This window comes from Populus trichocarpa, chromosome 5 (genome assembly GCF_000002775.5).
Source record: "Populus trichocarpa isolate Nisqually-1 chromosome 5, P.trichocarpa_v4.1, whole genome shotgun sequence".
Classification (NCBI taxonomy): Eukaryota; Viridiplantae; Streptophyta; class Magnoliopsida; order Malpighiales; family Salicaceae; genus Populus; species Populus trichocarpa.
The window spans coordinates 2,609,647-2,623,212 of NC_037289.2; the positions used below are offsets into that span (position 1 = coordinate 2,609,647).

The window sequence follows — 13,566 nt, forward strand, 5'->3', positions numbered from 1 at the left end:
GACTAATTATAGTGTTCCCTTCGTTTTCCATGGCAGGATATGGCCTGTCTTCCATTGATATAGTTACGCAAACTTACCATTTTTGTGTCTCGTGTGCCTTGGCATGCCTTCCATTCTGTACTTTCTTACGGAATCATGTTTGCATAATTTTTTGTCGATTCAGTTAAATCCAAATCGTTTTCATTAGATGATTGTGTAAACAATTCGTATTCTTAAACCAGATTGGTTCAAAATCTAGTACAAGGCATGTTGACTCTTCAATGGAATAGGAGAAGAGTGCATGAAAAAGCCACCGAGTTTTCTTGAGAGCTGAGCCGACATGGCTTTTGGCCCAATGCATGTATTTTCTTATTTTATTTTTCAAAAGAGAAATATATATATATAGCATTCATTTCTCCTTTTTTTTTTATTAACATGAGTGTTTGGGTCATCTTGCGCGCACTTCGACTAATACCACAGTCCTAAAGTTAATGACCATGTAAGCTTCCAGTGGTTCTGAGGTTTGTGAGACTCCAACTGGTGATTTTTAAAAAACAAATATAAAACCTGACCAGCGAGCTACACCGATCAATGTTGCATTTGTCTAACTATAGTCAATCCAATCTCGTGTCATTTCTATTTTAAGCAATTAGATCCTTAATCAATCCATAGAAACCCTTCAATCTCCCTTCCCAGATTTAGTGACGACATGGAGCACTAGCAATCATTGAATTACACACTAATCTGATCTGATTTAAAATATTAAACTACACACTGTACACTTTATTATAACATGAAAGGGTGTTTATGAGAAAGTGGATCTACACGAGTTTCTTTATTTATTAGTAGCGCTATTATTAATCTGGGGCCGATTCGGTGGATTAAAGAAAGTCGTAATTGGTATCATCTTTTTTAAAAAAAATTAAAATTATTTTATTTTAATTTTTTTAAAAATAAATTATATGTTCACTAACTATGGTTAGCTCGCAAAAATCTTGTCTCGAGTGGACCATACGTCAGGTTTAATGATTATATTTAATAATATATTATTTTTATATTTATTTTTATTACTTTTTAATTAAATAAAAAAGTATTCTAATAAAAAAATTTAGCAAACATAATTATGTAAATATTTTTTATTGTGAGCTTAAATATCTTGATCTACACACGTCTCTTAATTTTTCTAGTTTTTTTTAATTATTATTTATGGTTTTTTTTATTTATTAACAAATATAATTCTCAATTTATTTGATTATATGTATATATAAATTTTTTATTTTCACTTGAACAATTCTTAACTACAAAAAGTATTGAAAAAGCCTATATATATATATAAAATAAAAATATAATTTGACTCACGATAAAACACGGGTCAAGTATCTAGTTTATATACATGAGTTGTTCATTTCCAATGATCAAAAGAAAATGAAAATGAATTAAAAAAAAATGAAGTTATTATTTATTTTTCAAAATATTCAAAATTAGAATCAATTAAAACGCTAGATACATCAATCTCCAAATATTTCATTTTTTTATATCAAAACAATAAAAAAAACTTAGTAACCCAAAAACAAGTTCAAATCTAAGTTACATTCAATTAACATACCCAACCCCAAATATCAAGCATTGAAATATATAATTTCCCATACTCCACTCGTAAAAAAAAATGATGAAAAAAACCTTATATTCTTAAGATACCAACTGGGAAACATTTCTTTAACCTCCAAAGTAAAAGAAAAATTAAAAAAAAAATCGAATTTGTCATTTCATTGAACTTCAAGGACCCCATTGAAATTCCCCAAAATCTTACCTTCCACTTCAAATTAACTCCAAAAAACAAAAAAACAAAACAACCACACACGCTCTCAAATAGAGCGTCTCTTACACGCGCTCACACAGATTTCCATTTCCATCAACAAGATGTAAACACAAAATCAAAGCCAAGAACTCCAAGAAACCGTCTCTCTCTCTCTCTGAAGTCAATACTCAAACAATAATCCACCTAACCAAACTCGGCCTATCTCTTTCTCTCTCTCTCTATTTCACATCGCCGGAAAAATTAAACTCAATTTTTCACCGGAACTTGCTATTCTTATCCAATTTACATGATCGATCGCCGGTAGCCGGTGACTGTCTGATTTTCTATTTTTTATCTCTTGATTATTATGAAGAATAATAGCAACAAAGGAGAAAGTAATAGCAGCAGCAGTCACAATAACAGTAAAAACAACCGGTTTATTCCAAATTCTTTGAAATTCATTTCTTCTTGTATTAAAACCGCTTCTTCCGGTGTCCGGTCAGCCAGCGCTTCTGTTGCTGCTTCCGTCTCCGGTGACCACCACGACCACAAAGACCAGGTTCAGTTCTTTCCTTAAAATTTTTTTGGTATTTTTTATGCTTTTTATTTGATTTTGTAGTTTATGTCACTTTATTTTAGTTGTCGAATTTAATAATTTGAACTTAAATATGTTTTTTTTTTAATTTAATGAATATTCAATGTTACTGTTTGTTTGGTTGCTAAAAAAGATGTATGAAATTAAAGAAACGGAAATGATGATTGCAGCGTAGTTTAGTTTAGGTTTTTAGTTTTTAACCAAACAGGGCACTAAAATTTAAATTTTGAAAAGACGTGTTTTATTTATTTTATTCTATTTTTATTTCATTTTCTTGAAGTAGTCTAAGGGTTTACTAATGAATTATTTCGGAATTTCAAGATTGATTTATTTATTTTCTGTGAAATTAGTAGATTTAAGTTACTTGGCATTACTGTAATTGTAGGGGTTTATTAGAAAAGTCGATAGGATTGCGGATGTTGCTTGCGAGCTTTGCTAGTGAAGCCGATTGTCATGGAATTAAGTGACTTGAGATCGAATGGGAGGGGTGAAGTGACTGGGTTTCTAATAGAATATAGATGCTTAAAATTTTGTGGAGAGTTAGAGAAAGAACTGCAATGCCAGGTTGTGATATTGGAAATGCTTTTTTGACAGGCAATGGTGCTAGTTTGATGTTTTATTGGCTTGCAATTTTCGCTTAGAGCTGTTTGGTTTCTTTTAATTGTGCTGCATTTCGATTTGTACCTTACATGCAGTGATTTGGTATTTTATTGTTTGGCGAAACAGGTGCTCTGGGCCTCATTTGACAAACTAGAGCTTGGTCCTGGTTCCTTGAGGAACGTTCTTTTACTTGGGTACTCCAGTGGCTTTCAAGTCATTGATGTTGAAGATGCCTCTAACATCACGGAACTAGTGTCTAGACGTGATGATCCAGTTACGTTTTTACAGATGCAGCCCCTCCCTGCAAAGTCTGAGGGTTGCAAAGGAGAGGGATATAGGGCATCACATCCTTTGCTCTTGGTTGTTGCATGTGATGAATCAAAGAGCTCAGGTCCAATTCTCAGTGGGAGAGATGGATTTAATGAGCCTCATATGGGAAATGTTGCCATCTCTCCGACTATTGTTCGGTTTTACTCGTTGAGGTCTCATAATTATGTTCATGTTCTGCGATTCCGTTCGACTGTCTATATGGTTAGAAGCAGTCAGCGGATCGTTGCTGTGGGTCTTGCAACACAAGTAAGCATAAGCTTTACCTAAGATGCTTTTCACTGTAACTTCTAGTGTATTCATATATGCTGCTAGTTTTTGTGGAGTTTTTACCAGTTCCTTTGAAAACCCAGAATAATCACACATGGGATGGTTGCTGTGCTGCTACTAGTTAATGAAGACATCTATTGGATGAAGTTTTATCATCTGCTAATTGAAGATTTTGTAAATTAATTATGGCTTGGTTAATTAGTGGAGCTAAGCGATTGAAACACTCTTGATATCTTTTTTGTTTCCTGATTGTGCTGGCAGATATACTGCTTCGATGCCCTCACTTTTGAGAACAAATTCAGTGTTCTCACTTATCCTGTCCCTCAATTGGGAGGTCAAGGAATGGTTGGGGTTAATATCGGCTATGGTCCTATGGCTGTGGGTCCTAGGTGGTTAGCCTATGCTTCTGACAACCCACTGGTGTTAAATACAGGCCGCTTGAGTCCACAAAGTCTTACTCCTCTGGGTGTAAGTCCATCAAGTTCACCTGGCAGTGGGAGTCTGGTAGCTCGGTATGCCATGGAATCTAGTAAGCAATTAGCTACTGGTTTAATAAATTTGGGAGACATGGGCTACAAAACTCTGTCTAGATATTGCCATGATCTTATGCCTGATGGTTCTAGTTCTCCTGTATCTTCAAACTCAAGCTGGAAAGTTGGTCGTGGGGCAACAAATTCAGCAGATACAGATACTGCTGGAATGGTTAGTTTTCAACAAGCTGAGAACTGGAACTTTATTTGGAGTATGCAATGATGTGACTGAAAATTAAAAACTAGTTTTCATGTCCTGGCTTATATGTTTCATTCTTCCAATGAAATTATGCTCTTAAGTTATATTTTGCTTTGTCTTCCAATATAAAGGTATGTCTTTTACTTTTCTAGACATTTAAGTACCAGAAGCACATGGCAGAAAGCATCTGGTGTTAACATTCCAGTGTAACTCCAATATTTTCTCTCTTACTTAAATGTTCTATTGCAGGTAGTTGTGAAAGATTTTGTTTCCAGAGCTGTGATATCTCAATTTAGAGCTCATACTAGTCCAATTTCTGCTCTGTGTTTTGATCCAAGTGGTACACTTTTGGTCACTGCCTCTATTCATGGGAACAATATAAATATTTTTCGGATTATGCCATCCTGCTCTCAGAGTGGACAAGGCGCTAAGAATTATGATTGGAGCTCTTCTCATGTTCACCTTTACAAGCTGCATCGTGGCATTACCCCCGCTGTAAGTTCCTTTTTTCCCTGGCTCTCAATATCATTGTTGCCCGTATATTCATAGAGCGTATTCCTTTGTGTTTGTCATACAGATTATACAAGACATTTGCTTTAGTCATTACAGTCAGTGGATTGCCATTGTTTCATCCAGGGGAACTTGCCATATTTTTGTGCTTTCCCCTTTTGGCGGTGAGAATGTTCTTCAAATACATAATTCCCATGTTGATGGGCCTGCTCTTTCTCCTGTTGTATCCTTACCATGGTGGTCCACTCCATCTTTCCTGGTAAACCAGCATTCTTTTTCTTCATCGCCGCCATCACCCGTTACCCTTTCTGTGGTGAGCAGAATTAAAAATAATAACTCTGGATGGCTCAACACAGTTAGCAATGCTACTTCTTCTGCAGCAGGAAAGGCTTCAATTCCATCTGGTGCTATAGCTGCTGTTTTTCATAGCTGTGTGCACCAAGATTCGCAATCTGCTCACTTGAGAAAAGTTAACTCTTTGGAGCACCTAATGGTTTACACTCCTTGTGGTCATGTAGTTCAATATAAACTGCTGTCATCAGTGGGTGGAGAGCCAAGCGAAATTGCTTCAAGAAATGGGCCAGCTTCTTCAGTGCACATGCAAGATGAGGAATTAAGAGTGAATGTTGAATCCATCCAATGGTGGGATGTTTGCCGAAGAGCAGATTGGCCTGAAAGGGAGGAATGCATTTCTGGAATCACTCATAGAGGACAAGAAACTAAAGAGACAGTCATGGACACGTCTGATGGTGAAGATGATGGTATTGCGCATTCACAATTGGTGATGTCCCACGAACCATCTCATTGGTATCTCTCCAATGCAGAGGTGCAGATGAGCTTTTGGAGAATACCACTTTGGCAGAAATCTAAGGTATTTTTCAGAAGATCAGTACGCAGTGTTTCAACTTATCATGTTTCAACTTTGCTTATATTCAATCCCCTCTATGCTTTAGATGTATTTCTATGCAATGAGTCATCTGGGGCCTAAAGAAGAGAACATCAGTGAAGATCAAACTGGTCAAGAGATTGAAATAGAGAAGGTTCCTGTTCATGAGGTTGAGATTAGGCGGAAGGACCTGCTGCCTGTTTTTGACCATTTTCACAGGTCTCCTGAATGGAGCGAACGGTAATTCACAAGTTTTTCTGCGTTGTAGTTATGGTAACTGTGAATAATTGTTAAGTGATGTTACCTCAATCATTCTTCTTCCATATTCACGTGTTTTAGTTCTATTTTAAGAGCGCATCACACCCCACTTCAGCTGTTTCTTTTTAGCAATGGTAAGTTGGAGGCTGTTCGTAAAATTCTCATATTGAGCTTGCTAATTGTGCAAGAGTGAAAACAAAGATGCAAGGCTTGTTCCCGCTGAATAATGGTTTCGTAGAGTGAAAACTAAATTTGCTCACACCTGAGACTCTTAAAGCGCTTCTTTTTGCACATATTTCTTGTTGGGAACTCTCTCAGTTAATCCATTTTGCATTTCTTGAATTTTTCTTTTTTTTCTTTGACAATTACTACAAAGCTCATTGACATTAAATTTTCTGTGACCTTCAGAAGAATGGAAGCATTAAATGAAGAGGGGCTTAGAATGAAATTTTTTTTGAGAAACAACTAATTAAAAAACTGTTAGACAGGTGACAAATGATTTATGCTTCTTAATAATATGGGAAATTTAGCAAAATATACTCATCAAAGGTTTTGCACTCTTTAATTCAAAGCAATGCATCTCTTATTTTGTCTTCTTGCATGGAATTTGAAAGTTTATTGGGTTTGTTTTGTAACTAACTCTTAAAATGTCATCGTAAGAAAAAATATTGATGGTGGTTGCTTGAGGGGGTAGGGGTAGGAAGTGGGCAAATAGTTGGAAATATCCATCTAAACAATGTCTCCAAAATTTTCCTGTCAAGCGAGTCCATTTCAGATGTGAACTCAACTTTTTGTTTTGTGCAGGGGTCTTGGAGATGTAAGATACTCATCTTCATCTTCTGAATCTCGTGGAGTCAAAGAGTCTGAAGATGCTGTTATTTCTCACTCTGAGTTGGTCTCACCTGATTCAGCTCCAAGTTCAGATGGTGGTATGCCATTTTTTTCAGTTTTGATGTTGTATGGATTTTAGATATGATGTGACTTGTTTTAATCTTGACATGTTCACCAGGATCATCAACAAAATTTTATCCCTCCATGCTGCAAGCTGCTAATTCTAACGCTGGTGAAGGAGGGATTTCTATGTTGGCATCACCCATCCTGTATGAAAGCTCTATTAACAAAGATATATGTTCAGTTTCATTCAAACAAGCTCAAATAGATGCTTCTCCTGCTGAGAATAGTAATTTTGTCAATAGTAATGTAACATCTTTAACAAATGATCCACATACTGCTGGAAGAATGATTGCAAAAGAAGTTCAGTCATCAGAAAGTGGTTTCACCAGTGAAGCTTCAAACTTAAGTTCCATTCGATCGGATTTGAGCATGAACATCATAGATGAGGGACCAGCAAATTATTCCCCAGATTTTGAGCTGTTTTTTCAAGAGGGTTACTGTAAAGTGTCAGAATTGAATGAATGTCAAGAATCAACTGAAGTTCTTACTTTTGTGGACAACAGCAGCAGTCCTTGTGATGTAGATAAATCTGAGGAAGATGGTGACAATGACGACATGCTTGGAGGTGTTTTTTCTTTCTCCGAAGAAGGTGTGAATGCAAATCTTTTTCTTTCATGACATGAATATTGAACATAATTACTAAATATTTAAAATGTGGTTGCTGAATTTTGAGTATACAGTTTCTTGCTCCTCAATTTTGCATAATTTATTCTTGCTTTTCTATGTTGATGTTATTACCATATACATTAGATTGCTTACATTTGTTTGGATTCTCAAACCCTTTGCATGTAACTGTATCAAGAATAGTTCCAAAAAAGGAATAGGAGCATGTTTTGCACGCTTCAATTACAGTCAGCACGCATTGTGCTATAATTTGTTCATACCCCATCCTGATGAGTTGGTCTTTTTATTTTGTTGGCAGGTTGATGTCCGTTTTCCTGTTTTCAAGTTCTGCTTAGTTCAAGCTGCCTTTCCTTACAATTCAATTTGTTCTGCAAAAGTCGGCCTAATGGGGTGGTTTGATTCTAATTGATAAATGTGGGCAATAATTGCCTTTCGACAATGGAATGCTACTGACAGATTGATACGAGAAGTGAGATAATTCTGGCAGATATATTACGGCCAGTGCAAATGCCAGGCTTCTGCCCATCCAATTCTCATGTACATTTTGTAAATTGATATTCAAATACCAATGATTTGTGGGGAAAGCTTCTTTATGTGCTGTGGAACATTATTTGTTCTTCAAAGAAAAAGAAAAAAAAATGAATAAAGAAAAAAAATTCAAATCATATCGGCATGCCTTTTCTTTTCTTAACAACTCGTATCCGTGTACAATTACAGATTCAGCAATAGCAGCCTATCAGGTGGATTTGCTTTATTCTCATGCAGTGCTAATTCAGGTTCGTTGTTTCTTGCATGTACTTGAATTTCGGAATTTTTCGATGTTATGCTATTTTAGAATCCTCTTAGTCAAAAGAAGGCACGTATATCCTGCATAGCAGTCTGTAAAACCCTAAAAACCTTGCATCACTGTGCCGGTGGTGCGGCAGATTTGCATGGTGTGGCTGACCGCATATCTCAAGCTGGTGTTTGTGCTTGCTGAAACTTCCACAGGTCATGTTATTTTCAGATAAATTTTTGGATTCTTCCTATAGCCCAGTTCTTATTAGTCGGTGCACAAAGGGGTGGTCCTTTCTGCTTGCACTTCAATTAGTCACCAAGATTTTCTATATTCATTACCATGTTGCCCAAAGCAAACTACCCTAGAGAAATTGGCGTTGACATATGATGCAGAACTCCCTTTAGCCCTGCTGCCCTGAAATGACATCGTGCCAAGTTTTGCCTATGGTTATTAAACTTGTTCCGGTCTAGCCGATGGACTTGGTGATTAGCCGGCCTAGAACCTGAGCCATTTGAGCATTGGTCACAGTCACATGGTTCGGTGTACAGTAATAGTTGCTCATTGAAAATAATCAATGTACAGGATGCATAGTTTGGTTGGATATGAAGCCAAGTTGGTCCAAGTTTTTAATTCACCATCATTTTCATTTTCAATGGAGTGTCAAGACAAAACACCATATGTTCACGGGAGAGCCTATCACTCAAAATTATTAAACTCACGGGTTGCTGGTTAAATGGATTAATTTAAATTGATTTAGGTTAATCAAAATGATATTATTTTTAAAAAAATAAAGTTAAAATAGATTTTGATCCGGCTATAAATTAATTTGTCAAGTTATTAAATTTCTATCTGATTTTATAAAATCTAGCCCAAAGCCCTTACCGACTGGATTGATCAAGTTTAGCCAAGATGCCACCACTACTTTCTCCTTATAATTTGAGATTTGTACGTTAGTGAGATAGGACACTAGTATTCGTTGCCGTAGGGCATAGAATTTGTTCAAAGAAAAAATGAGGCAAAATGTTACGGGTAATGATGTTGGGTTGAGTTGGTAAATGAATTGCTTCATTATTATTTCAAATTTAAACAATATAAAAGTTGTAAGAAATAGATTATGTGCATGAGTCAAGCTTGACTATAAATAATCTAATCTAATATCAGCTCTCAAAATTCATTCAAAAATACCCTAATCATTAATACAACAACAACAACAAAAAAATAATAATAACTATTTATAACTACTTTGAACCAGTGTTTTGAAACCCGGACCGGCCCGGCGGGTCGACCCGCGACCCGGCCGACCCGAGCCTGGGACCGGTCCGGGTGGAGATAAAAACCCGCCTGGGAGTTGGCCTGACGAAACCCGGTCGACCCGGGTGTGACCCGGCTGTGTTTTCTTATATATATAAAAGTAAAACGCCACCGTTACAAACCTTTTAAACCATGAAGAGTTGAAGACAGAAAACCTAATTTCTTCAATCTTCAAACCTATATCTGGTGCAAAGAAGAGCAGAGGAATTTAAGTTCAAGGCAAGCTTGTTACTTGTTTGGCTCTCTTCAGTTCAGTTCTACGAATCAAGGTAAGATTAAGCTGCTGTTATCTCTTTAATTTTTTGTTCGCGATCTTTTATGCACAAAAACATGGATTCGCTCGGATTTTGACGATTAAAATGCTGAGATTAACTTTCTCCCCTTCTGGTATGAGAAAGTAAGTTTTTAAATACAAAAATTTACCATCTACATATACAAGTGCTCTCAATCAAGCAATCCCATCCTGATATTAGAAAGCTAACAAGCTATATGTCCTTTACCCACAGGCCATTCATCATGCTTGCGAAGGCAAACGTTAAAAAGGAGGCAGCCATTGACATTTTCTTTTAACCAAACAAACAAATAAAATAAAAAACAAAATGCTTTCCTGATGTATTAAAGAATTATTGAAGAGTTTTAGCCATTTTCTGGCCGAAGCAATAAGGCCTGTAACCAGTCCGGCTGTCAAAAGTGACAGGGAGATACTCAAAGTCGAAGTCAAATACTTGATGTTAGAGGATTTAGAGCATGATAAGCATTTGTGTTTACTTGTGTATGATTCTAAGTCCAGGTAGATGCAGAGCAATTGCTATCTTTCTTTGACAGCCACAGGGAGGATTTTAATTTTCCTTCGCCACTGCAGGCACAAATCTATGTACAGAATTACCTTTCAGTTGAAGAGGATCTGACAGAGTTTGCAGGCTCATTACTTGTTGATCCAGATGAATATGGCACTGAAAATGCTGCACTATTTCTCCCAAATGACCATAGCTCACCAAGGTCATCAAGGAAAGCTTATACCGAGGATAGCAGTGATAGAACAACTTATCATGCATATAGAGAGGTAATAAATAATCTCCAACGACCATTTTTAGCAACGCCTGATTCTCTCAGTAATTATTTAAGAGAATGCTAATGGGAGCATTGGAGAAATATGTAACTTACTCATTATTTCAATGCCACTGAAGACATTCTTTTTAGAGTCGTGGAAGACCTTCAAGTGAAATGAAATTCTATGTTTTACTGAGTTCATGCACAGGTCAACCATTCTAGATTTGCTGCATTTCTAGGCCAGGAATCATTTTGTATTTCATGTGTATTCTTTGAGGACACTTGAAAATTTAACTTGTCCGTTCATATCTTTATGACAGTCTGCAAACTTGTATGGCCAACATTTTCAAGTCCTTAACTGTGAAGAAATTAATAATTAAAAAGCCAACAAGTTTGATTACTTCTTTTAGTAGTCTATCTTCAACATGTGTGAGTTGTGGGGTTTTGAAATTTATGCTTTTTGACTTTTCCAGCACTTAGTTTTCTTCCACTCATGCAACTCCATCTCCCGTAAGTTTCATGCTTATTGTAAGCATTTGCTCCTGAACCAGTAAGGTGTTGCATTGTAAGGTTTTATAAGGTTTTTTTTTTTTGGGTTGACCCGGGTCAACCCATCTGACCCGTGACCCGATCATTATACCGGGTCAATCACCGGGTCGGGTTTAAAAACTATGCTTTGAACACAAAGCAACCCAATAATTTAAATAGTTGAATTGTAATTTTCAGTGTTTTGAGTGGTTAATTGAACATTTTGAATTTGATTGGAGATGATGCTAGGATATATCAAAATTGTAGCTGCAAAAAAGATTTCTAAATCTCAAGTTAAAAGGTGTTTTTTTAGTGTCGTGGTAAATAATATTTTTAACTTAAAAATGAATTGAAATAATATTTTTTATATTTTTTTAATTTTTTATATTAATACATCCAAATCATTGAAAAAACAAAAATGAAAATATTAATTTGATGTTTTTTAGCGAAAAATACTTTTAAAATATGCTTAAACACATTTTCAAACGCCAAAATATAAAATATCTTAATATAAAAAATATCAATTTGATATTTTTTCAGATCAAAAGCACTTTTAAAATATATTTAAATGTATTTTTAAATACAAAAACATACATTATTATCTTGAATATATGGATGAAGTTGCTATAGATATTGCTTGAATTATCACAACTTCATGACAAAATTATGGCTCGTTTGAGTCGTATATAGACATTGCTAGCTATTCTCTCAAATCAACTTGCATGTCTCCCCACAAACTGCACTAAAATCCAAGACATGTTCGTGCTAGAAAAATGAAAGCTGTTAACAACTCAGAACTCTGCTTGCCCTAAATCACATGCTACAACTAGCACAAGAAAACTAGCAATTATTATTTTATTATTATTTTTTACATATATCGTTTTTTGTTAAGTGAGAGAAATTTTTATTTCACAAAATATAATTGATAAATATAAATATACACCTTATTTATTTTTGAAGTCTTTTGTTAAGTGAAGATCTTAAGTGCTCTTTGTTTAAGTCGGCTATGCAGACAGAGGAGATATATATTTTTAAATTATAAAAATTCACTTTAAAAATATTTAAAAAATAAAATTATTTTATATTTTTATTTTTAATCCTCTAACCTGGTGCGTTTATCCTCTTGAGACATTAATAAATGCAATCTTAATATTGATTCTTAATATCAAAATTAAAGTATTTAATCTTAAACAAATCATTCATACTCGTATCAATTAATTTTCTCCTAATCTCTTTTTCTTTCGTTATCTATTAAAAATCGACCTCTAAACAATATTGTTGGATTGTTGCCATTATGTGCAGCAATCATAGAGCATTTACAGCCTATCTTCTAGAAGAAGATGGCTGCCATTGCCATTGTCAAAGAGGGCTGCTAGGTGCAGCCACCATTGTTGAAGAAGAGCTGGAGTTGGCAGCCACCTTTGTTGAAGAAGAGCTGGAGTTGGCAGCCACCATTATTGACCAAAGAACAAGTGGAGCAGCACCATGGATGCCTATAAATAGAGGCATACGGTTGAGAGCAAAATGAGAGAGTTGAGAGAGGGAAAGAAGAGCCAAAGATGTGAGAAATGTAGGAGAGAGTGGGCTGCCAAGGCAGCCAGCAGTAGCTGCCATTGCAGCACTGAAAAGAGAGAAATAGAGTGAGGTTGAGAGTTGCCAAAGAGGGGATGATTCCTCCTCCTCTATTGTTGTAAATCTTGTTCTTTCCCTATATAATGCAATGGCTTCTCCCGTGGATGTAGGCAGTTTGCCGAACCACGTTAAATATTGTGTCAGTGTGCTTTACCTCCTAAGAGCAAATATCAGAACATCACCGGTCGGAATTTCCTACAATTGGTATCAGAGCATATGGTTTGAAGTGGTGTTTGATTTTTGCTAAAAAATGAAAGTTGTCAAAATTGTGTTTTGACCATACCACCGTGTAGAGGAGGACGAGACGAAGCCACTGGTGAAAACGGCGTCAAAATCGGACGTCGGACATGGCCGCACTCTCCATCACTCTCCGGCAAGGCGTCTGCCTACGCGCGCAGACGCGCCCCACGCGTCTTCTTCGCCCGGATGGGCTGACCCGACCCACATGGCTGACCCGGATATTAATGACGTCCGCATGACACAATTGTGATGTCAGCATGCACAGTAGGCATGCCAGGGATGACATCAGCCTGATGTAAGTGTGATGTCAGCATGCACAGTAGACATGCCATGTCAGCAGCCACATCATCGACCAGTCAGCAGACATGTCAGCAAAGTGGGACCCACCTGCCACATCATCAGCCGCGAGCCGAGCCAAGTCGAGCTGAGTTGAGCCGAGCCGTTGTGAAGCCGAGCCGAGCCGCGAGCCGAGGGATAAGATTCTGTGCAGCAGAGTC

The 13,566-nt window shown here is 36.5% G+C and overlaps 1 protein-coding gene and 1 long non-coding RNA gene across 2 annotated transcripts; both read left to right on the plus strand.

Moving 5' to 3' along the window:
- Positions 1-1,889: 1,889 nt before the first annotated feature.
- LOC18098842 (autophagy-related protein 18h) lies at positions 1,890-8,195 on the plus strand. Its single transcript, XM_024601484.2, has 9 exons — positions 1,890-2,336; positions 3,099-3,548; positions 3,831-4,271; positions 4,548-4,793; positions 4,876-5,679; positions 5,762-5,934; positions 6,757-6,881; positions 6,962-7,495; positions 7,829-8,195. The coding sequence occupies exons 1-9, from the start codon at positions 2,145-2,147 to the stop codon at positions 7,831-7,833; spliced, it is 2,970 nt and encodes a 989-aa protein (XP_024457252.2). The 5' UTR covers positions 1,890-2,144; the 3' UTR covers positions 7,834-8,195.
- A 1,510-nt stretch (positions 8,196-9,705) lies between these two features.
- Positions 9,706-10,865, plus strand: LOC112325148 (uncharacterized). Its single transcript, XR_008059335.1, has 2 exons — positions 9,706-9,888; positions 10,126-10,865. It is a non-coding gene; the product is annotated as an uncharacterized LOC112325148 (long non-coding RNA).
- The last annotated feature ends 2,701 nt before the right edge of the window (positions 10,866-13,566 follow it).

Coding starts and splice junctions, on each gene's coding strand:
- LOC18098842 (XM_024601484.2), top strand. CDS start 2,145: ATGAAGAATAATAGCAACAAAGGAGAAAGTAATAGCAGCAGCAGTCAC. Junction 4,272..4,547: donor ATACAGATACTGCTGGAATG/GTTAGTTTTCAA, acceptor GTTCTATTGCAG/GTAGTTGTGAAAGATTTTGT. Junction 4,794..4,875: donor ATCGTGGCATTACCCCCGCT/GTAAGTTCCTTT, acceptor TTTGTCATACAG/ATTATACAAGACATTTGCTT.